This window comes from Coturnix japonica, chromosome 1, assembly GCF_001577835.2.
Source record: "Coturnix japonica isolate 7356 chromosome 1, Coturnix japonica 2.1, whole genome shotgun sequence".
Lineage (NCBI taxonomy): Eukaryota > Metazoa > Chordata > Aves > Galliformes > Phasianidae > Coturnix > Coturnix japonica.
This window is the reverse complement of record NC_029516.1, coordinates 110,005,434-110,030,261: the sequence shown is the minus strand read 5'-3', so window position 1 is coordinate 110,030,261 and position 24,828 is coordinate 110,005,434. Positions and strand designations below refer to the sequence as shown.

General features: G+C 40.5%; 1 protein-coding gene across 1 annotated transcript; it reads right to left on the bottom strand.

Annotated features, from left to right (window-relative positions):
* Positions 1–6,356: 6,356 nt before the first annotated feature.
* Positions 6,357–22,824, bottom strand: ASB11 (ankyrin repeat and SOCS box containing 11). Its single transcript, XM_015886649.2, has 7 exons — positions 22,415–22,824; positions 19,301–19,380; positions 16,689–16,796; positions 15,103–15,253; positions 14,691–14,825; positions 13,475–13,666; positions 6,357–11,215 (listed from the first exon to the last, which is right to left on the bottom strand). Exons 1-7 carry the CDS (start codon positions 22,590–22,592, stop codon positions 11,091–11,093), a joined length of 969 nt encoding a protein of 322 aa, XP_015742135.1. The 5' UTR covers positions 22,593–22,824; the 3' UTR covers positions 6,357–11,090.
* Positions 22,825–24,828: the final 2,004 nt, after the last annotated feature.

The following is a 24,828-nucleotide window of genomic DNA, read 5'->3' as shown; positions in this document are numbered from 1 at the left end:
GAGACACCGGTGCGATTCTCACCATTCCGAGGTGAGCGGTTTGCAGGCTGCGCTTTCTCCTCCTAGCACTGCCCCGTGTGAGCCCACCGCCCCATCTCAGCAGCCGGGACCCCAGCAAGGATTGAGTGCCGAATTCCTGCCGCACGGCGGTGGTCACTGCGTGCCGTGCGGATATTGGAACCAAATGGTGCTCGCCGAGCCGTGCTCTCCACTGGAAGCTCCTTGTTGTCTCTGTGGCTGGGGAAGCGCAGCTCTTGAGCGGGCTGATTTCTTCCTCCTCACTTCAAACGGTTTCCCTGGAACAGTCACACGAAGCGTTTCATATCTGACCGCTGTCCTTTTATTTTAAATCAATTTCTTGGTCTAAAACAAGAACCACAAATTCATCAACAAATGGCAACTGATTTTCCAGAGGACCTGAGTATATGTTCATTTGTGCACAGGTGAAAGTAGGCAGAACTGCCACATGGAAATCTCACTCGTGTTGATAAAAATTGGTCTAGGAGAGCAGAAATTGCATGTGTGTATCTAAAGATCCAAATTACCAGGGGTAGGATAAAGGGGAATAGCTTTAAACTTTAAAGAGGGAGGTTTAGGTTTGATGTTAGGAGGAAATCCTTTACTCAGAAGTTGGTGAGGCGGTGGCACAGCTGCCCAGAGAAGCTGTGGTGCCCCATCCCTGGAGGGGCTCAAGGCGAGGCTGGATGGGGCCCTGGGCAGCCTGAGCTGGTGGGAGGCAGCCCTGCCTACAACAGGGGTTGGGGCTGGGTGGGCTTTGAGATCCCTTCCTTGCAATCCAAAAATTCTGTGATACTTCAATAAACCAAATTCTAACTTAAGTTAGAATTAACTAACTTAAGTTCCTGTGCTGAATTTCCCTGTCTTTGATCCAGACTGGAAATATCCTACATTACAAAGTACTTCTTGCTACAGAGTTGGATGTCCCCTGAGACCTGTCTGTCCCCTCCATAATCACTGTTCTGTGCAGCAGTCTTAGTGGGGTTAAGGCAGTGCAAGGAGAGTCCAGCAAAAGTCAAGTATTCTTTTTATTCATAAAAATGCAGATTCGTGACTCTTCCCTCCTTGTTCTGCGTGGTATCTCACCACAGGCTTTCTCCAGTGCATGCACATCCCAAATAATTTGTGGGCGGCCAGATCTCACCTGTGGAGATTTTCTGTATCACCTACATTGACAAGTTTGGTACTTTTTGCAGTTAGGAAGAGCCTAGCTTTAAATTCTGCCACTTGAGTTTGTAGTAGAGGCAGAATGACTAAAAGGCCAAATTACCAACATAGAGAACAGAGTGAAAGACAAAGATTCTGTGCCTCTCTTTACAATTGCAAAACTGCATTGTTTTGGCCTTGTTGTAGTGTTTCCCCCTGCTGTATGGTCAGACAGAAAATCAGCATGTGAGGTCCATGAAAATAAATAGGAGGCATTACTTTTGGAGCAAGCTACATAAAATATCTCCAAATTAGGGGATTTCTATAGGGTCTACAGGGCCTTGCTTGGCACCAAGACAATGTAAGAAAGCTTTGACTCATTTAACTACCTCAGTTTCAAATCGTTTTTAGATGTAAACATAAAATTCTCCAATGACAAAGAAACACGTTTTAATGTCAACCTGAATCTCCAGATAAACAGCACACAACTTTCAAATACAGACCTGAAACGGCTTACACAACACAGAGCTTTTAGTCATTACAATGCTATTTGCCATTTAAATAGCTCCACAGCTCCAAGTTCCACACAAAAAGCAAGCTACAGAAATCCCTCTATCATAATTCAAATGCAACATTCCTGCATGGATAAAAGTGCACTGTGAAGCTGTGCATACGACACTCAACTCTACTTTTTATGTTTACAGAGTACCTTGTAAACTGAATCTTTTCTTCTTTATCTTTCAGTGATGCAAGATGCTGACAGCAAGTCATTCAAGTGTTCCACTGCCCTTATTTCTTCTCCCATTTGTTAATAGCTTTATAAATTTTCCACATCAATCATCACAGAAAAGACTTTATTCTTGTTTACTATTCTGGGCATGTACAGTGAGTTTTTTTGTATCATAAAAGCTAATATTTGCTATATCAGTGCAAATGCATTGCTGGTAGATCTGTCTTGGCGTGCAAATTCCGTGTTGGTTTCTGAGGATACAAACCATAGAAATACAGAAAATATCTGGAAAATTGAGCACAAAGTGAGGTATTTGTTGAGTTTTGATTCAGAGTCCAAGCCAGATATTCTAGCTTTGCTTCAGAGCTAATGGAGATAAGTATGCATTTTAAGATCATGATTCATCTGACCTATTTTAGATCTCTGCTTTGAAGGGACATGAACTGAGTCTTGAGAATCAGCCTTTGCCAGCTCTGAACAAGAAGCTGATGTGTGTACACGTGATTAGCCAAAACCCACCTTAGGAGCATGGTTGAACTCATAGCCAATGACAGCTCTGCGTTGAGCAACACCTGAGCCACCAAATCTTGCCTCAGGGGTACCTATGCTTCACAGGAGTCTGTTCCTGCCTGCCTCATTCCCCACATTCAGCATAGGTTACCCACACCCTTAGAAGTGTTGGAAGCCCTGGCCACAAACTGAGGCCTCAGTTGTTCTGTATATGGTCCATTATATTAGCTCAAAACCCAGTAAAAGCAGTTTTCTACTCCAGTCTATAAACTTGAGTACGGAAACAATAGCATATGTCGCATTCTGCTGCCTCTCCTTCAAGGCACTAATTTCCAGCCAATGAGCAAGGCAAACATCTGAGACAGACATGTTTTAAATCACAGCAGTTAAGTGTATCCTCAGGGGTACTAAATCACCAGTACCATTTCCAGGGGCACCCAAGTTTCCTTTGCAGAGCTGCCACTAAATCTCCAAGTGGGCACAGGTAAAGAGGTCCCCCCTTGATGAAATCCATAGCATCATCCAGTTCTCGTCTCCCTTCTTTTCTTTCCGCTTGCAGGGGCTGTTCTTTTTCTTCACATTTTTTTTGAGCATGTCAAGTTTTCATGTTTCCTTCCTCACACTCTCACAGAAACTTTCCTTGGCAAACATCCCATCATCCCAGTTGGGGACCACACTGACTTCTGCATGAAGCTTTTATATTATGCAAGCTGGTAGTTTTACTTAACAAGAAAGTCTCATAAATTACCATCTAAATCTAAGCCAACAAACCCTGAAAGAATCAGCAAATATGTCTTGGTATCAAGAGCACCTGGATTTGTGTTTTAATTCATCACAGATGTTCGGAAGCACCACAGTATCACAGAGAGCAGTACAAACTTAGCATGAGTTTGTTGTATCTTCTCTGTGGCAAGGAGGGGATTAGAGCATCTTCCCCGCAGAGGAACAAGCAGTAACACTCCATTTTCCACCATCTGGTGCCAAACATCTCTCAGTGAACACCTACGTAAGTTTTTGTATGCTGCAAAATAAATGTTGGCACTGCTTTCTGAACTGGCTTTAAAACGAGCACACTACAGACCATGCAAAAAGAATCCAAACCCTGAAAGCTTCTTTTTTTTTTCCCCTCCCAAATAATAGTGATCCCAAACCACTCCAAGCCAGGACTTTGTTTTCTTGTCTTGTGGGTTATAACTATAGGTTATCACTCATGCCAGGTTATTAATGTGATGAAATGCTCTCAAGTGGCAAGTACACACCACTAAGCAGACAGTAGGTATAATTACAACAAAAACCTCAACATAGTGCTTGAGAGCTGTGCTGGTGTTTCTAACACAGCCTAGTAGAATTTCACCAACTGCACAGTGGTCTTGTCCAATACTAAATTTAAGAGCAATCCAAATCCAGGCATAAAGAAGAATTATGTTTCTTTCTCCCCCTCTTTTCTAGCTTATCATATTTAATTTTGAAAAACAGTGGCAGTTCTGTCACTTGCCATCAAACCTTTTAGGTTCACAGACTTTCTAGTGAAAAATAACCATTCCTGAAGAAAGCAAAATTATTCCCAAATACATTCATTTTCTAAGAACAATGATTTCCATTTTAAAAATATTAATGATGACACCACAGTTTTCCACTACTTCCACAATAAGATTAACAGATGATCATGTTGCAGAAAACCCAAATATAATAAAAGCAAGTTTAGCACCACAGAAGTCAGCTGAGTTGGTCCTGTTATGTGATGCTTGTGGTGTCAGGACCCGTTCAGATCCACCCAAGAATATTTCCCAATATAAAGACTGCCAACCAATATCTCATCTCAAGACCCACAGTGGTTCCTACCAAGCCAAGCCAATTTCTACGCCTCCCTCCAGTTTCTCTCTCTTTCCACTACCTATGAAACACCAGGACACAACAGCAGTAAAAGCTGAAGAGCGTCAGCAATGCAGATGGGAAGGCGACAAGAGCTCATAGGTTGGAGTATCCAATTCAGATGCTCCTCTGCTCTACTGCTTATCTTCTCCAGTCTTGCTGGGGTTAGATGCCCATTGCTCATTAAAACATTACACTGTAGTAAGCTCTTCTACCCACAGTCACAGAAAGGCTGCTGCTTTTCAGACCTTGTTGGAGGTTGCCTCTAGAAATTTCACTAATGTGACAGATCTACCCAAACTTCTGCCTCTAATGGGAATGGCCAGCACTCTTCAGCTATTCTCACACAGCCTCCCAGGGCTTTTCAATGGCTTTCCAAAGTTGCAGCACCTTGTCACTGTGAATGAAGACCCGGAAGTTATCTTCTTCAGCAGATGAAAAAATGAGAGTTGTCTGAATCCTTTCCTATTTTGAAACATTGAGAACGTTGCAACCAGATTCTATTTTCTCATCCCGTCTCCATCGGGGAAAACATCTGAAAATCTGGAGTAACCTTGCCGTCACTTCCTCATTCACCTTACTGTTTCTTGCAATGATGAATTTTGCAAGAGATTTGCACTGGCAAAATAGTATTATCTGTTAAAATATCTCAAGGTTAGCATAAACCTTTTTATCTGTTATACTGGAGCCACATCCAAAAATAATAATAATTATAATCCCCAATGAGATTTCATGAGCAATGGTAAAAACATTTGTTCCCAACCTGCTTACAAGCATGAAAAGCCTAGGTACTTATCTTCCATGAACAATGACTGAGGAACAGACAGGGAAATGTTCTGCAGAGAGTGAGTCACATCAGCTCAAAGGCTTTAATAAATGTCAGACAAGCTGCTGTCTGTGGACCCTCTATAGAGCAGCTGTTTACCTTGCTACCAAGCCTGTACTTAGTGGGTGGATGGGAAGTGCTACAGGGGTAGAACTGGAAAGCTTCAACTCCTAGCCAAAAAAAACACCACCAAGTTCATAATGGATTTTCTTCTATCTAAACTAACAGCCTATGAGAAACTGCTTTTGGAAGCAAACTGGTGTTACTTGGCATTGTTTCTGTGGAAACTTTTCACTGAAGCCTTTGCAAACTTTGACCCAAAAATCTGTTTCTTAGTAACTGTAGTTATCCAGGGCCCTGTTCCACAGATATGTGCCTTGATGTAGATTTGTAATGACACTGAAAGCACTGGTAGCAAATTTAAATTATCTTACTTGTTAATTTTAGCTCACTTGGATATTTGGGGTTGACTGATCCTTGACATGGATTCAGTGATAAAAGGCACAAAGCTCAGGGGATAAAGCCAGAGTCTTTATGCATATCTCAAGCTTATAATCATTAATAACCATTTGCTCATTCTTATTGGAGTAAAGCATCAGTTGTAAGCAAAGTGTAAAAAGCAAATATTTTTAGCATCTTAGCTCTCAAATAGCTTACTCTGGGACTTAGGAAGTTCATACATTATCCCTTTCCAAATACAAAGTGTAATGCAAGTTCCTCACCACCCGAGGGAAAACAAAAAAGTTGGAATTAATGTTAGTGAAGCTGGTAAAGAATGATATGGGCATCATAAAATTAGTAAGTCAGAAGGCCTTCTTCCTAAGAGAAAAAAAATAAAAAATAATAACCACAATGTGTATAACTTAAAAAGACTCCTAGGCCAAAGAGAAGAAGTTATAACACATTTTCTCTGGAATTCTCTAAGTCACCCTCCCTTCCCATCCTGTCTAATTTCTATGTTGTTACAGCATGTTAACCTCTATAGCTAACAGGTAGACCTAGCAGAAGAATGAATCACCTACCACAACAATGCACTCTTAGCAAACCACAGGTAATACATGCCTGAATATCTGTAGGATGCAGCAAAATTCACCTCCTACATGCCAGAAAAAAACAGAACTTGGTGTAGAAATTTTTCTCATTACTCATCTAATGAATTCTCTTATTTTTTAAAAGTTTGGATTACCACAAACTGAGACATGAACATCACTAGCCTTGGCCATGAAGCACCTCCAGCACCGCCGCAGACAGACTAACTGGCAGCTCCAGGCTATGGACAAGAATGAGTGCATGTAATGGAGAAGGTAGCCTCCCATCCTCATGATCTCCTGGCCTGGGGTGGCAGCTTCATTGGAGGGATGAAGTGGGAAGCTCTCTCTGCTGCTAGCTTTTGTAAAGCACGCCGTAGCCCAGGGCACAGTCTGGGTTAACACAATTGCTGGGTGAGGTTCTGTGGCTTGCATTGTGGAGGAGTTCAGATGAAATTGTCATGGCCTCTGGGCCTGAAAAGATATTAAAGGATAGAGCACTTCTTCTCTCTGTCTTCAGATCTTTTCCGCTGAACCTCTGCATGTGAGAGAAAGGATGAAACTACAGAACCCTGTATATTAGTCCATTGAATTGTTTCAGTAAAACATGGGTTTAATACCAGTCCAAACCCTGTCTTGCCCTCAAGGACTGGCTAGGGAGTCTCATTTTTATCCTATTCCTTGTCACCACAGAGTCTCGCACATCTTACAGTTAAAAACATTAAATCTTTTGTTACTATAAATACCAAATTCATTTTAATTGTTTTCTTCGTTTTTACATGGCTGGAACATAGTTTTGTTTCTCAGACCTTGATTCAGTGCTTAAATCAGAGTAAGCCAAGTTAGTGTTTCTGATTCTGGGAATCCATATTTGCAGAATATCACAGACAAGGCATGTAACAATAAAAATTGCTAGACTGACTGCGTGCTGAGGTTTGGCATTTACAATAGTTTTGCTCAAACTGCAATGAAGAGAAGCTCTTCATACTTAAGTCTAATTCATTTCAAAGTAAGATGAAAAGGGAATCCCCCACACATGTGAGACTTTATCCATTGCTGGTAAGAATGCAGCCATTACTTGCAATGTTTTGCTGACTGATGTGTTACTTGTTAAAGTTCTAGAATGACATGCCCTGCCAATTCATCCCTTTCCCATCCCCCAGATGTTATTCTCAGCTGAATATGTAAATTAAGTTTTCTTCCTCAGTTCCTGATACCTTTTATTGAACATTTTTCAATTTTAAAACTGACACACTTCTCCTTTCATTTGCAATATGCATCAAGAGTTTCTGCAAATGTCATGAAATCTAAAGTTGCAGGAATTTTCAAGAAATAGAAATCAAATTGGGCAGAAGTTCTTTGTCTAATAATCTGTATTTGACAATAACAAAGTATACACCTCTTAAAGAACATTAAAAAAACAAAGAACCCCCCCCCCAAAAAAAAAAAAAAAAACAACAAAAAAACAAAGAGGAGCAAATGGCTTGTACAAATCATTAATTTCTTGGGGAAAAAAAATATACGACAACATCATAAACTGTCAGCCCAGAATACAGAACAGCCACAAATATGTTTCATTTCATTAGTATCAGTCCAACTAGCCAGTCTTGCCCTAATGACCTGCTGGGGCACCACCAGTGGTTTTCACCCAATAAAGACCAGAGGGCTGATAAGTGCCAACAGCAAAGTTGTGCTGTAGGAGACAGTGGCCAGAACTGGGATTGAAAGTGTGTAGCTTATGAACAAGAGCTGAGTGGTATGAGAGAAGATGCAATAAAGACAAAAAGAGCTGTAAAAATGCTTGGAGTCATGGAAATGCACCCTTTACTAGGCAGAACATAGATACAAAGACTGCTTATTTTGGAGTACAGATAAAGATAGGACTGTACTCTATTAACTGTATTAACTTTGTTTTGCTTTGGATAACAATAACAAGCATACTAAGTAACGAATGATAGATTGAAGTCAACTTCTAATTAGTTTGATGTCTGTTGGACTCAGTGATCTTCATGGGTCCTTTCCACCTCAGGGTATTCTGTGATTCTGTGAGGTCCATTTCACCAACATTTCTGAGTCCACATTTCTGGCTTTCATAACATAGATAATAAAACTGAAAAGTGGACCAGCAGATTGGGAACAATAAAAGGAAATCTCTTGAGTTTACATTGCGTATTGGTAACATTTTTCAAGATATTTCTGCAAAATACATTTGGGACAAATGTTTATGGTTGGTGAGCGTCGATAGCTGAAGATTCTGCCTTAAAGCTGAAAGAGTTTGTACTTAGAATGGATGTTTGTGGGTGGAAATAAATAAATGGCCCAACACTTTCCCACTGAACAGGATACCATGAAATGATACAAATGATGATTTGTAACACAAAGCACAGCCAATGAAAATTAAATGGGTGATGTTTAGTCTGAACCACGCTTGTGATAAGAACAAAAAAATCTAGGTGAAGTTTTTAATGAGATTGCTTAATATCAGGACTTCTGAACTTCTCTCTTGATTTATTATAGCTCGGATCCACTTGAATCTCTGATATATGGAATTTCAAGAAGAATGATATCTCTGGGAGGATGCAAAGGTGAGGTGATTTTTTGATGGGAACCTAATATCAGCAATAAAATAGGGCAGCTTCTGCTGTTTCATAACATAAACCTTCTTGAGAGGCTGAGTAGGCTTTGCACCTCCTTAATGAAGATACATTTTTTCAATTTAAAATCCCATGCAAGTGAAATACTGCTTTCACCAATGATCGCAGAAGGAAATCAATTCAGCATTACATGTTCTGAAATAGATCCCATAAATTGTCTTCACTCCTTGATTGCAATAAAAGCCTGACAACCCACACAGCTGAGGCTCTGCCTCTCTATTTGGACAGCAGATGGTATTCTGACTGCCAGCTTATAAACAGAGTAGGCAAGCTGGAAGTAAGGACAAGCCTGAGAGAGATCTACTGACATCAGATAAATACAGACATTTCTTTCTTCACAGTATCTGATTTTCAGAAGCTCTTGAGAATTTAGTGTTCAGATCTCTGAAATCCATGATATACTGTACTATACAAGGTCATTCATGTCACAGAAAACTTTATGGGCAATAGTTCTCGCTGTCAGGCGGCATTCAATATGTGCAGAAACAGGGTACTTCACAGGCTGAAAACTACATTTGTTAGTGGCTGTAATGCTGCAGGCCTAATATCACAAACTGCTGGGAGCACAGTTTATCTTACTTGTGCTGAATGATTCATAGGAAAGTACAGGAAAGGTGAGTCCTTTGTCTCAGAGAAGGAAAGTAATGTGATGAAATTAAGGAGTTAGCATTGGACCACAGGCTGATTCTGCTAGAGTGATGACAACCACTCAATGGCTGCTGGAAAAGTGTTCAGTGCCTTATAGCTCACAAGGCTCATTTCCCCTGACTTTGAACATAGGGGCAGGGAAAACTGGTACCAGCATGCATAGCTCATTAAAAAAAATCTCTACAGCTCTTAGCTGGAAAATGAACTGGACTCTTGGGCCTGCAAAGCTGGGCTATGTGTAGGCAGACCGTCCTTTAACCTCTATGCCTTACAGTACTAGTGATACACTATTGCTCATTTTGTGGTTGAACTTCATCATCTTTCAGGTCTGTAGAAATGTTTCTGCCCTCAGAAGCCTCCATAAGAAAAATAAACATATATTTGCACAGCCATGCTGGCACCTGTCACTGGATACTGAGTTGCTCAGCTCAGAGAGGTCTACAGCTTTAACTGCTATGTCCAAGCTACAAAACCTGATAAGATTTGAACTACTATCACAGTGGCCAGAATCTCCTTTAAAATTCCCTTCTCCCAGGAAGGTGATGAAAGACTCTAGAGCAGGTGATGTGGAAGCAGATGCCCTGCCAACTTATTCTCCTAGTGGGTAATAACCAACAAGAAGATTTGGGTGATGCACAACCATCCTTAGGGACCCTGACCCTCTCTTGCTCTACAGTCCAAGGACTTCTCTTGGGAAACATCAAAGTGTTCAAAGATAATAAGGAGGAGAAGCAACTCATGTTTCTGGTTGTCATTAAGCTTTGCAAAGGACAGACTGGCCTACTATATGCCTATGAAAACATTTGCTGTTCTCTCCTCAAATTAAGCTAACAAAAATTATTCATATAGCAAACAGAGCCAGATCTCAGGTAAAACAGACTTTCATAAATACATATATATACTTTTTTTTCTTTTAGAAGAGACAAATGTATTTTTTTAAGACTTACAAATTATTTCATGGACTTACTCCAAGCCTCCAGACCTGATTTGGTAACATCATTCTCATCTTGGAGGAGAACATGGATTAGTGTAGGGGGCAGCTGGGTTCAGATGATGGGACATCTGGACAGCCAGAGCCTGCTGGAAGTCGCTGTGATGACTCTACTAGAGAATGGGAAAGAGCCGTCAGGAAGAAAAGTCAAGGAGGACTAAAGATGTGCAGTACATAAATATGCCTAACATTAACTACTGAATGTTTTCATTCCCACACTAGTGGAAGAATAACAGCTTTAATTTTGACGGTGAGCTTTTTAGAATTAAATGGAAGAAGCTGCACAGATATTAAATGGAAAAAATAAAAAGTACCTACAATCACTAGACAACACTAAATGCAGGGGAAATCCTGTGTGTGTGTCTGTGGGTAGACGTCTGCATGTCTATCTACAAACGCATGTTGATTGAGCTGTTCATGTATTACAACTTCTCAGTTTAGTAAAAATAGATATTGCAATAAACTGGGGGAGCTGTATCCACAACATTCATTGTCTGTGAAAAGGTGTTTTCCATTGGCTTCAATGTGCACAATCAGCAGCAAGTTTGGTACCCAGAGTAGACAGTAAATGATGTCTTTGATTAATTTTTTTTTCTTTGATATTATAATTTTGGAGTACACAACCATTTGTTTCTCTTTCTTTTCCAGTGTAAAGATAGTCATGGGCTTATCGGTGTAGGAGAAAGTTCTCAAGCGGCTCAGGCAGGCGCAGCTTATGGACCGTATATAGGCATGATCGACCCAGATGCTTTCTGATACACAATCGGCACAGCTGGGCAAGGCTGGCAGGGCCTGGAAGGAAAGAAAGAAAAGCAAGAGCAAGCCCCCTCATCCCCAGTATAAGTCAGAAAGTCAAAAACAGCAGCAAGGTCTGAAAATCAAATTGAGTACCACACAATGACTTTCTGAAGTTAAGGAGAACAACATACATTGCTGACTTATTTTGTCAACATTGATTCAGAGGCTTGAAACCTATGAACATTAAAAAGATTTTTGTGCATGCACAGCAAAGCTTTTCTGAATCTTTTCTTGAGCAAATACTGAAAATGCTCTACGGGAGTCTGCACTGGAGACAGCATACTAGGATGCACAGCTCTTGTGCAGGGTTTGGCCCTTTCTGAGCCCTGAGGGAAATGTTGCATCCTGTGACAATATCTTATTAGAATCTGGAGGGCCCACTGACCGGAAAGTTGTCCAGAGACTCATTTAGTACTTGCATGTTACTGCAGACCATGGTGCTGTCCCCAGTGGGGCAAACAGGATGGAGCTCCCAGCCCCAGAGCAGATTTACCAAAGTCTGCTTTTACTACAGGAAAATGGAGGCACCTAAATCAGTTGCTAATTCCCCTCTGACAATAAATGTATAGAAATCTGTAGGATTTGTAGAAAAGGGAACTTGCGCTACCATCACAGAAGTGAGAAAAGAAGCTATCACCTCCCAGAGCAGTTAGGAAAATGGAAACATTTTATAATTCACATCAAATAATAGCTAGGATGAGGAACATCTAAAAGGAGACATGTAAATAATAAGCATGGAAGAAAAGTCAGGGGAATAAAGAAAACTCTTCAAGAGAATTCCCTGGGGTGCTTCTTTCAAACAGAAGGACCTCAGAAAACACAAACAAGGTGGGGGAGTTGTAAATGTTGGATACAGAAAGTGTCTGCAAGTAAGACTGAAGGAATGTATATTATATCAGGCACTGAAAAACATCTCATTTCTAAGAAGGGAAGAACCAGCAGTAACTGAAGAACCCTTTGGCCCACCTGACTGTGAGGGAGAATGGGGGTACAACTTGAGAGTGAAAATCAAGCAGTGGTTTAGGAACAGATGAGATTTTTAATTGGCATATTTATTTATCTACAGAAGCTCTCAATCACACAAGGCAATTGAAATGAGACACCTGCTTCTGCTCAGGCCTGAACACCTCAGACACAGGGACAAAAGTCACAAGAAGTGAGAAGCATTCAAGCAAATGTCCTCCAGGAAGTTTTTAAACATGACAATGATAGAACCTGAGGGAATGTCATGAAGATGTGTCAGGGGAGGGTCAGGTTGGGGGTTAGGGAAAGGTTCTTCACTAGAGGGCAATGGGAATGGAACAGTCTGTTCAGGGCAGTGAGCATGGCCCCAAGTGTCAGAGGTCATGGAGTGTTCGGAAAGTGCTCTCACAAAGAAGGTTTGAATTTTGGGTAGTCCTGTGTGGAGCTGGGAGCTGGAGTTGATAATCTTTTTGGGTCTCGTCCAACTCATGTGATTTGACAACCTTTCTATGACGTTCTGTGACAAATTAAAGCACCACATGAAATGTCACGGAGAAAGAGAGTGGGACAGAAGAATACTGAACCAGTATTTGACTTCCTCCATAAAATTAATCTGCATGCAGCGGTCAACACAAAGCTTGTGCACCCCACTGACATTAATTACCATCCATGAGCTCTTGGACTTTCTAAGCACACTGCATTGCTCCCCACTGACAGGGAGTGTGAGGAGCTGTGGCCAGGAAGGCAGAGCCTTGGGGGGCAAAGATTAGCTAACAGGGCACAAGTGAGCTAGGAAACATGGAGTTCAGAGGACAGGGGGAATTAACAAAGCATGTCCCTTCTCCAGGGATGGAGATGCACAAAGTTTTGGCTATATGTGGCAGAGATGAAAATGGCACAAGTGTTAGATTTCTTTCTGCTTAGAAGTTTATTCAAGTAGATTGGAAAGATAACTAGAAATATCAGAGAGCCTGCATGTTTTCAATCCTCAGCCCTTAGAGCCTTGATTCATAAATAAGGATCATTTACCTTCTTCAATAAATGGAAAACAAAGGCACAGAATAACTAGCCAATTTGCTCACCAAAACTCTAACTTGGCAGCAGATCTGGCAAGAAATCAGAGATTGCTTGCTCATTCCTTTGTAGTGTGATACAGGCTCAAAATCAATAGAGAACTTACAGAGAAGACTAAATCAATTAAGAAAAGGGTTTTAGGGAAAATAAATACTGCTCTACTTCAAAATGACAAGGGGGAAAAGGCAAAGGGGAAAAGGCAAAAGAAACCTTTACCTTCCCGAAGTAGAAGTGCCTGTTCCACTTTGCTGTTGGGTATGGCAAGGTCCAGGGCACATTTGAATTCAGCATTTCTGCATTTCAGGTTAGCACCATAGTCTGCCAGCAAGATGACTATCTCTGCACTCGATTTCCTTGCTGCAGCATGGAGCGGAGTGTCTAGTCGCTTCCCCGCATTAACATTGGCTCCTTGAGAGAAGAAGAATGAAGGATTGGCACAAGGAAAAAGCAAGAAGTATCTGACATTGCACTATACAAGTTGGGTATCCAATGGTAGCCTCAATGAAGGTGATGGATGGCATCCAGGCCTCTGTCACCACTGTGTGACATCAGTGCAAAACTCAGATCAAATATTCTCTGTTTAAGCATCTTCCGAGCCACTGAATCCTGTCTACAACAGGCAAAGATGATCAACCATTGAAATTCTTAGACTCTCACCCCAATAGATGATCAAAACCTATCACAAATTTGTTAGTGTCGTACAATCTATCTTAGATTATGTTATTTTAATTAGAGAGAGGAAAATAGGTATCTATAATAGCTTTGGAGCACAGCTAGCAAAATGCTTGCCCTGAGCTTGCCATGCACAACAGGGCCATACTTCAAGCAAGTGCAATCAGCAGAAATTTACACTAGCTTATTAGTTGTGGCTGGGCTTATAGAGATTATTCTTTCAAGCATATTTACTGCTGTTTCCATCATTAGCTGAGAAGAAAATTAGGTAAATGCTTAGTATTGCAGTTTAATCTTTCATAATCAAAAGACTTGATTTTGGTCATCAATATGAACTGATATTTTCTGTTTCCTGACATTGTTTTAGAAAACTAACACTTCCATATTCAAATGGCCTCAGATAGATCTCTATAATTAGAACTTTCCAGTAGGGAGATTCTAATTTCATAGAATCACAGAGATTAGAGAAACCCACTAAAATCATCAAATCCAACTGTCAGCCCATCCCTACCATGCCCATTAACCATGTCCCTCATCACCACATCTACACAGTTCTTCACATCTCCAGGGATGGTGACTCCACCACCTCCACTGGCATGTATTCTTTACAAATACAAGTGAAATTTATCTCACAGATTCAGGCTGTCCAAATATTTCTTGCAGAAGTACTTCAAAATGTTTATGGCAGAGGAGTAATTTGGACGACACTGTGGTGGCTTACACCACCCCAGCTCTCCCCCAGCTCCTTCTCTGGACGTACCAAGCTCCAGCAGCTTCTTGACACAATCTGTCCTTTGGTACATGCAAGCAACATAAAGCAGGGTTCCATACTGCAGGTCTTCTTGGTCAATGTCAACCCCATGAGCCAGAAGAACCTCCATGCACTCTCGGTGTCCTATGCAGCAAAAGAGAACTATCACTTAAATGTAGTGACACAGAGCAGAATACACTCAGGTACAATGAATGAGGCATAAGATCTGGGAACAAGCCAAGTACATTTATCTGTGTTGTATAAGGGTGTGGTTTTGGTGGTTTTTTTTGGTGGTTTTTTTTTTTTTTTTTTTTTTTTTTTTTTTTTTGGGGGGGGGGGGAGTGAGTAAGTGCTTTGAAGTAAATAAGAGATGCATTGCCCACTTAGTTGCTGTTAGCTTCACTCACAGATTGAATGTTACCTCTCTTGACTGCCTCATGAATGGGTGAAACAAGGTGGTTCTCGACCCGTGGGTTGGCTCCAAATTCAAGCAGCATGTTTACACAAGCCACAGAGCCACTGCAGCAAGCATTAAAGAGAGGAGTGATCCCATCAATTGTGGCTGCGTTGACCTGAAACAGCAGGACATGCTCAGAACAATCCAGTGTAAGAGGAACGCCCTTGCAGCATGCATCATGTGCTCAACTAAAGTGCATTAGAATGCTTGTCGTTTAATGTCAGAGTTGATTTGATTTGCAACTTTAAAAGTGAGGGACAACATATATAACATTCTTCTTTGAGCTGTGCTCTTTTTCCCAGACACTTAGTACCATAAGGCAGCATCATCACTTTTTATGAGAGATACTCCTAGGGTTGCTCAGATAATTCAGATTATTTCTCTTTAACACAGAGAGCCTGAGTATTGCCATACCTATTTTGCACCAGCCCAAATCCATTGCATGCTCAGACAACTCTGATTTTTAAATGAAAATATAGCTCACGTTTAATACATTCATCTGAAAATACATTTCCAGCAAAAGATGTATTCGCAGAAACACTGTCATAATCCCAAACAGAAAAGGAGGTCAAAAGGATTTGTGTTTATGCACAGNTGTGTGTAAGACTGAAAGAATTTCCTTCCTTGATCTCTGACACAGATACCTGGCAAGAGCCATCATCTGTCGTTCTCCACTGGGAGAGCATAGACCTGTGCTGTGCTGTGCTGCAGCAGCTGCAAAGTCTGACTGCAAGCCCTCAGAGGCAATTTATGCAGCAAATCCACATGCCTTAATAATAATAATTATTATTATTATTATCTTTGTTATTATTGTTATTTTTGCAAGATGGAAAAGAACAATGGGTTCTGCAGCATACATATGATTTCCAAATCAAGAAGAGGAAAGAGATGGGAGACAAAGGGCTAGAGTTAGCTCTGCCCCAAGCCTGTACGTAGCACAGAAGTTAGCAAACATTTTGTTGGCTTTATTTATGAACACAAAGAGAAGAAAAGATAAAAAGAAGGATAAAATCAAGAGGCTTTATGTACAAGGAACAGGTTGCTTTCATAGGTAGTTCAGAGATGTTTCTTCTAGTTATAAAAAGGTAATGTCACTTGTATCCCAAAATCAAGTAAAACTGTGCAGAAAGGGTTTCTTCTTCATTATTCAATGAGACTGAAATTTGGTGTACAGTATAGGAAAGTAATTAATGTATTTTCTTCTGCAAAAGAATCTCAGTTGCTCAGTTTCTTGCCATGTAAACAGTCCTTGGAAAGTGTGTAACACAGCTGAATGAAACATGTTCTCATATATATCATCCTATTTGGGTCTCTCCATTTTTAAAGTGCATCCTACCTGAGGTCCAGCTGGGGAAGTTATTTTAATAACAGATAAGCCTCATTTATTTAAGCACATCTGTTTTTACTTACATGACATTCCCAAAATATTCCTCAGGAAACCAGAGGCAATTCTAATGATGACTGTGGAGGAAAACAAACAAACAAACAAACAAACAAACAAAGACATTTATAATTTTCCTTGGGGTGATCACCACCAGCCCAGGACTCACGTGTGCGCCATTCTCCAACAGCAGCTTTGCACAGGCCACATGGCCGCCCAGACAGGCTTCATGAAGAGCTGAGACTCGGTCTGTTGTCACCAGGTTCACATTGAAACCCTGCAAGGTAGAGTGCAGGGCATGAGAAGAGGGCCTGGTCCAGCTCAGGGGCAATTCTGGGGCACTAGTAGTGGTTGGGCCCTGGACAGAGAGCTAAGTAGGGGGTAGGAATGCATGTGAGTCCTGTTACTGATGTCTGCTGCTTGTCCCCAGGCATGATAGCCAGTAATGGTTATGGTTCAGAGTTTGGTTGGTCCCTTGGGCTCTATCAGTGGGGGGATACAGGCACCCTTAGGATCTGATTTCGCTTATCTCAAAGTAGCCTTAGGTTAGATGTGTTCCATCCTAAAAATACACCCACTAACTATATGGAGTGCCCAGCATAGTTCACAGAATCATAGAACTGTAGAATGGTAGAATCATAGATTGGTTGGATTGGAAGGGTTTTTACAGTGGAAGAAAAGACTTAGGGTCACAATCCTTCAATATCAGCATTTTCCTAAATGACAGTTCTTATATCTTTTCCCACAGAAACAGACACCGGATTTATTCACAAGCAACAAAGAAACTGCCATGTGTGCTGTCCCCAAAATGCAGCTGAATCTTCTTGTAAATGAGATTTCACAGCCATATGTGAAAGCAGGCCTTGAAGTAGGCCTGAGTGTCTTCCATAACACTATTTCCCCTCTGTTCAATGTGCTATAGACTAGGCAGCTCACGAGATGGCAGCAGTGCACTGTTTAGTATGCAACTGCAAAAGCTTTCAGTGGACATTAATATCATTGAGCAACATAACATTGTAAAAGTTATCCTGCTGCAATAAGCATTAAAAAACAGCCACTATAATTACTTTAAGATAGAAAATCAGTGATAGGAATACAATCATTTTTCAGAAATGTGAAAGCATTATTCAGGCGAAGGCTGTAGTTGAAATTTTCCTGCATGAGGGCAGATAAAATCTTTTTAAAATGTTAAGACCATTCCATTTTATAGTGATATAGAAGTTTCATATTTACTGATGAGTACACATCTTCAAGAGGAATGTCTTCTAGAGGCTTCTGATAAGAAGAGAGCTATTCTTATTCATTATTCAGGTATAAATTTAACAGCTTAAAGTAATTCCTTGCCAATGAATGAATCAGTACTGATAAAATGGATATAATGGCAGTCCTCTCCATTACTAAATGGAGACCAAGTTATAGATCTTACTATAGTGGTCTGCAAAATAACATGGGCATTAAGCCTTGCTCTCATATGATCATACATTCTAATTAGTATATCTCAAAAACAAGATGCTACTTTCAGTGCTGGACCAGGCCTCACTGAGTCCTTGAGTTTTCTTAAAACTTCAGCACTCCACCTCCTCACAGTCACAAGCAGCTCCTAATGTTAATCCCCTGGAGAGCAGAAGCCTTTCTGACTATCTAAAGAGCTGTAAAATGAAGGCACAGACTTTTGAGTGTCCCATACACATGCTAAAGCATAGCTCTGCATTTCATTTTAGTCTAATAGTACAGCTATAGAAGCAATGAGCAACATCTATGGTACTCCATGAAGAGTTTTACCCTGCATTTATTAAACTGCTGTGACTCATCACCATCTCATTCTCTGCAGACATTACTGCCTCAGTCTCTTTCCATCAGCAAGGACCCTCATTCTTCACTCCTGAAATTAATGTCTTTGGGAAAAGGAGAAAGAGTAGATTAAGTAAAAAACGTACAGCCACAACACCCAGTGTTTCTCCTGTATATAACCACAACTGGTGAAGAACTGAGGCCTCCACTGTTAAATCACAACACCAGGTGCCTGCCATGAACAGGATGGTGTAAAGACAGCACAGATGAAGATAGAGGGAATCCACCACTTCCCTTCCTATAAAGTGGCTTTGCAGAGGGAACTAGATGAGTGAGAGCATTGGGAAATCAGCAACAGCTGGGGGGGAAATCACTCACTTTTGCCAGAATGGGGAGCTGGGTTTGAAGGAAGGTGATAAGGAGAATGAATGGCAAAGCACAATTGTGACCTTTTTACAGCTGTTTATCTTCATTACCCAACTTCTTATCCTTTCTTGCAAGTTTTTTCCTCCTCTCTTTCTTTTGTCTGAACTCGTGGTTGCTGTTGGAACCGAGTTTGAGGCCAACACATCTCCTGTTAGATATGTTATGAATATGATTGTTTTTTTATAAAGCAATGCATAATTTACAGATTTCTATTGCTGGTTTGTTGGTGTTTGTTTTTTCTTTGTGTATGTGGTTTTGTTTTTTTTTTCCTCAGACAGCTGATGTATATATTATTCTTGTTCTCCCCAAGCCCAGTCTGCACAATTTATCATTGAAAAAAGAGCACAAGGATCATTGTTCATCATACAGCAAGCTACAAGCAATAGCATTCTTTGTCCTGGACTTGTCCTCAGCATCTTAACTAAGCAGCCAATCCATATTTATATGGACCTGTATTTCTTAATGCCTTGCGCAGCCCTGTTACCAGCCTCACTGACTCAGATACAATTCAAGAGAAACTATGCTGCTTCCTAACCCTGTCTTACTTTACATTCAGGCTTTTACCTGTGCGATCAAGGTTTTCAAAGACAGGAGGCGTCCTTGGAAGGCAGCATCGTGCAGAGGAGATCTGTCCGCCCAGCTACCTGAAACAGCACATTCATAAAAGTTAATTCAGGTGTGCAACAGGTATTTCCCCTAGGAGGATGGGAGGAAGTGCAGTTGCACAGAAATGCAGAATGTGCTTCAAATCAATGTAGTGTCAGCATTGAAACTGCAAATAAATTGATTTCAGCAGAGCAGCTGAAGGCTCAGCACTCCGGAGAAGGCTGGCTACTCGGTAAGGTGCCTCAACACCAGCTTTGAAAAATACCTAAGGACACACTTTAGCAAAGATCACAAGTTGAATGCTGCTGGGGACTCATCCAGAGACTTCAGAGCCCTACAGCACTCATATTGTGAAAGATATCAGCTTCTGTCTGTTCTAGGGAGCTTTTGTCACAAGTCATATTCCAGCTGCCCTTCACTTTATTAAGAGTCTCATAGCAGAGAGATGCTGGGACGCTTTGTCCATCAGATGAATTCTAGCATGACTCTGTCTGCTTTATTTCTCAAATTGACAATTTCACAAATGACTTCTCCAGCTCAGACAGGCAGGTAACAAGTTTCATCCTTCTTCTCACTGGAAGTTTTCAGAACAGACATGAAAATCAGATCCTGTCTGAGGTTTCATTTTCTTTCCTTAATCATTTTAAGCTGTTGAACTGTGTAGACTTCTTGCGGGTTTGTTCTTTTCCTTACTCTAATCTATTTATGTGCCATGAAATAAGTCCTTAGCCCAGCTACAACCTACACTTATAGCCAGCTCAGGTGGAGTGCATTTACCCTGCCAGAGGATGGAAGCAATACCAGTGTTTGCATTTGTGCTCTGTTGTACAATAGCCCCACAAGTATAGTGCTTGAAATCCACATTCCATTCAGCATTTTCACTACACTGCACAACAGAGAAAGAGGAAAAAGTGTTATATCTCCATTTCAGGTGATACCTGAGGCAAATAAATCTCAATGAGAAGTATGTGAACATCCCTGGGGATTTCAGGCCAAGGACACAGCAGAGGTTTCTGCTTTGGCCAAGCAAGCTCTCACAATGAGCCTTCCCAACAATGTCCGTAAAGCCCAGCCATCCCAAGGGCACTCAGTATGCCATTATGATTATACACCAGTGACTGCCCACAGGTGGACCTAAAATGCCCATATCACCCTCTGGTTTAAAGCCAGCATTGCTTTAAGGGTTTTCCAACAGCCCTTAGCATTCTTGCAGTGTGTTTTCATCACCTTAGCACTTCACTTTGTCATGGTGTTACAGTTTTAAATAGTGCTTTCACTTTTCTCTCAATTTACTTAATGAGCTGCCCCTGGGCTCCAATGGCGGGAAGATGGTTTAGAAGGATAGCCAGCACAATGTGCAGTCAGACTCCTGAGGGCCAAGTAGGAGTCGACAAGCAAAATGATGGAAGCAGATGGGGATGGAGAAAGATTAGCATGAAAACATCAAAAAAATCTCAGCTCCCTCCTCATGCTGGTGACTAAAATACACAAGCTGAGTTCAGAAAGTTAGAAGGCTGATGACACTGCAAGAGACAAATGTAGGGGCCTCATCCACCACGCGAGTTCAGAGGTAACAGCTTCAGTGCCTTATTAAAACTCCAATGCATATTGTAGAGTATGTGTAAGCACTTTTCACATGCATTGTAAAGGCATGTGTATGCATACACATGCTTCATGAAAACACACGCTGTTGCATACTTCCATGCTAGCCACAGAGACCTACCTCCCTGAAATGTATGGCAAATATAGTTCCCATACAGGGCACTTCTTCCCTCCATAGGTGGGAGTGACATGTCGGAAAGCACTGTTTTTTCTAAGTCAAGGATAACTGAACTTAAAGATAAGTTAAGGAGCACTCCTGTTGCACTACACTGCAAAGAGAAGACGCTGTGAAACTCTGCCTGTAACACAATCCAGTGTCACGTGGTCCTATATTTTGAAAGATTATCCTTAATGGCTTTTGCAAATGGCAACTTGCAGATAAAAATATGTTGTAGTCCGCTCATTTTCAAGACACTTTGCTGAGAACCTGTACAAAGGAAAACCTGGTGTTTGTCACATGCCTACAATTGTATGAATGCACCAGGAAAAAAGTGGCAGCAAAAAATGATTGAACTTACACTCTAGAGAACAACATACAAGTTAATAACCCAGAGACAGACATTCCTGTGTATAAATGCTCTGTAAGGAATGTTTTGCAGCTGTATTTCTCTTGGGCAGAGATGCTTTGGGTGACCATCTTGCACCACAGACAGTCCCACTCACTTTCCCGTAGCTGTTCATGACAGTTCAGTTCATCAGGAAGTGTGTGTCCAAAACTGAGTCACATAAAGGCCTGAAATGTCACAATGCTAAAAGAAATCTTCAGGCTGGATAACACACTTTCATTAATAGTAAATTTAAAATACTGTGTCATTTTAATAAGGTGTTTGCACTTCCAGTAATTCCACTATCTATACATTATTTTATACAGACGCATGCACAAGCAGTGATGCAGTGGAGGTAAAACTACTTGGGAAAAAAAGAAATCAAAAAAAGTAAAATGACTGACTAAGTGGCATAGTAAATATAACTATATATTATATATTCCTGCACTATATAATTTTCAGAACAACTTCAGATTTATTCATTTTTATGGCCTGACTTGTTGACATAGATTCACAAAGTAATTAATTATAACCTCCTAGTACTTTCAGGAAATCAACACAATAAAGCTTTTCCCAAAGTATTCTCTGTTGGTAAAGCTAGCAAAACCACCTGTATCCCCAACCAAAGAATGCCATGCTTCCTAGAACAACCTTTTTATCTACTGTAGTGCCTTGAGCAAATGTCGTCCTCATTTGAGCTGGGTAGCTGTTGCAGTCTCAAATTTTGCACACCTATCGCATGCCAACACATACCAACACCGCAAAGACATCAGGAGTGGAAGGAGCGTCAGGTTAAAACATTCACCCTATGCACTTAGCAAGAAACTCTTTGTTTTATGGAAACTCTAATGATTTAAATCCCGAAGTTATAAATATGTAGCAAATAGACATCTCACTTTTAAGAGTGTCTATATTTTTACTTTACCTGGGACTATTCCATAGATCTCTTCTGCTATCCTGGCAGCCTCTTTTCTGTTGCCTTTAACAATATAGAAATGAGTCAGCAGAGCCAAGGAAATCTTAATTAAAAGTTTGAAACAAAACAAAGCAAAAATAGCAAAATAAATGTTAGTGAAAGCCTGGAGTATAGAACTGCCCTCCATTTTGCTTTGAATAGTTTCTCAGGTCTGCTAAGCTGCACCGGGCTATTATTGGTATCATATGTCATCTATTTTAAACCCCCCAGAACTTGCTGTTCCTCAGTTGCCAAAAATACACTGGTTTTCATTTGGTGCTGCTATTTGATACTAGATAACAATACCAAATATGAAATAGTCTGAAAATCCCACAACATATAGAAAACAAATGGAAAAATGTTTTCCAAACCCCTCAGATATTAGAAGGCATTTTCAGGTAGAAGCTCTCCATAGCACTGAAAGCCTACACATCCACACTGTATTTATTCTTTGACTTAAGAGTTGGACTAACAAAGGTTTCATAGGCAAATTTGCAGAAGTAGTACATACATACTGCAAGAAGACTACTCTTCTGTCTTTCTCATTTTGATAATAGGCCTTGCTGGTACTCACATATGGAACAAAGGCAAACATATCAAAGAAAAGCATTACCGTGAAAGAATCTGAAATAAAACCACGTATTTTCAAAGCCAGGACTGAGAAGTCAAAGTTATTTTACAAGTGAAAAAAGATATTAAATGTGAAATCAGAAACACACAATAACAGACTGGTATATTCCATCCTTCGGATAAAGAACGGTGTTCATCACTATCCCTCGCAACCAGCTTCTTAGTCTTTCAAAAGAACAGGAATATTTCTACATTATTTGTCATTGATTCCAAGGTATATTATTTGAAACTTAGGATGAGCCCTTTTGACTTACTTTTTTTATTCCTGAAAACAAATGGCTTCCACAGCATGCAATTAACTGAATCTGTGTAGGATAGCCCATTTCCTTTTCATTTTAGTATTTCTTTATCACTGTTTTCCTATAGGTACAGTTAGAGGGAGATTTTTTTGTTTGTTTGTTTGTTTGTATCCTTTCTTTTCTTAGGTTCCTCCACCCTTAAACTCACACACCTGTTAAGGGAAAGAGTGAAACATCCCAAAGATCTGGTGGATATGCAGAGTGAAATTTTACATCAAATTATTATTTCCCTGGACACCTGAGATTCAAATTGTTTTATAGAAAAATTGCTGACTTAGTACTGCAGCACCCTGCCCTTCAGGTGCACCAGAACTTAGTGTAAATATGGACAGACTGATAGGAAAAAAACACAGCGAAGTGTCGTTATTTTGCTTGTTTTTCATTTTCTCCAAGTGAAACTACTTTTCTAAGATGCCAGCTTAAACTACAATATTACATTCTTGCCAGTATCTTAACACTTTACATAAATATCAAGCAAAACTTTCTATTTACAGTAACATAATGTGTAGGTAGAAACAATAGCATGTATGAATCCAAGCACGAAAAATCACCAGTTTTTTAAATCCTGTTTGCCATGTGACAAGATAGCTAAACAGAATGATTACATGGGACAAGTTCAGCTGGGCAACTAAAGAGAAACACAGTTAAGTTTACTCAGAAGCAAAAAAAAAAAAAAAAAAAGGAAAGATGAAAGAGGAGAAGAAAGAGGAAAGGGAGAGGAAGGGGAGAGAAGAGGAAGAGGAAGAGGAAGAGGAAGGGAAGAGGAAGAGGAAGAGGAAGAGGAAGAGGAGAGGAAGAAGAGGAAGAGGAAGAGGAAGAGGAAAGAGGAAGAGGAAGAGGAAGAGGAAGAGGAAGAGGAAGAGGAAGAGGAGAAGAGGAAGAGGAAGAGGAAGAGGAAGAGGAAGAGGAAGAGGAAGGGAGAGGGAGAGGGAGAGGGAGAGGAAAGAGAAGAGAAGAGAGAAGAGAAGAGAAAAGAGAGAAGAGAAGAGAAGAGAAGAGAAGAGAAGAGAAGAGAAGAGAAGAGAAGAGAAGAGAAGAGAAGAGAAGAGAAGAGAAGAGAAGAGAAGAGGAGAAGAGAAAAGGAATGGAATGGAATGGAATGGAATGGAATGGAATAATAGGATGTACAGAGAAAGAAGAAAACAAAACAAACCAAAACAAAAAACACAAGATGGGGTGATAAAGAAAAAAAGTAGTAAAAAATAACAGAAATACAAAAAATGTTCAGCCTAAATAATAAAGAAATCTTTCTTATGAGATCCACAAAACTCCTTTCAAGAGAATGTGAGCAGAAAGGAATAGTACGTCTTAAAAAGGATGACCACAAAACTGACATCTGGTTGCAAAGGAGGTCTGTTAGCTGGCTGGGTAAGAGGTAAGCTTGTATGAGTTTGTAGCCTACAGAAAAACACAAGAAACTGGAGATCAGATAATTTCTGCTGAAATTCTCCTTAC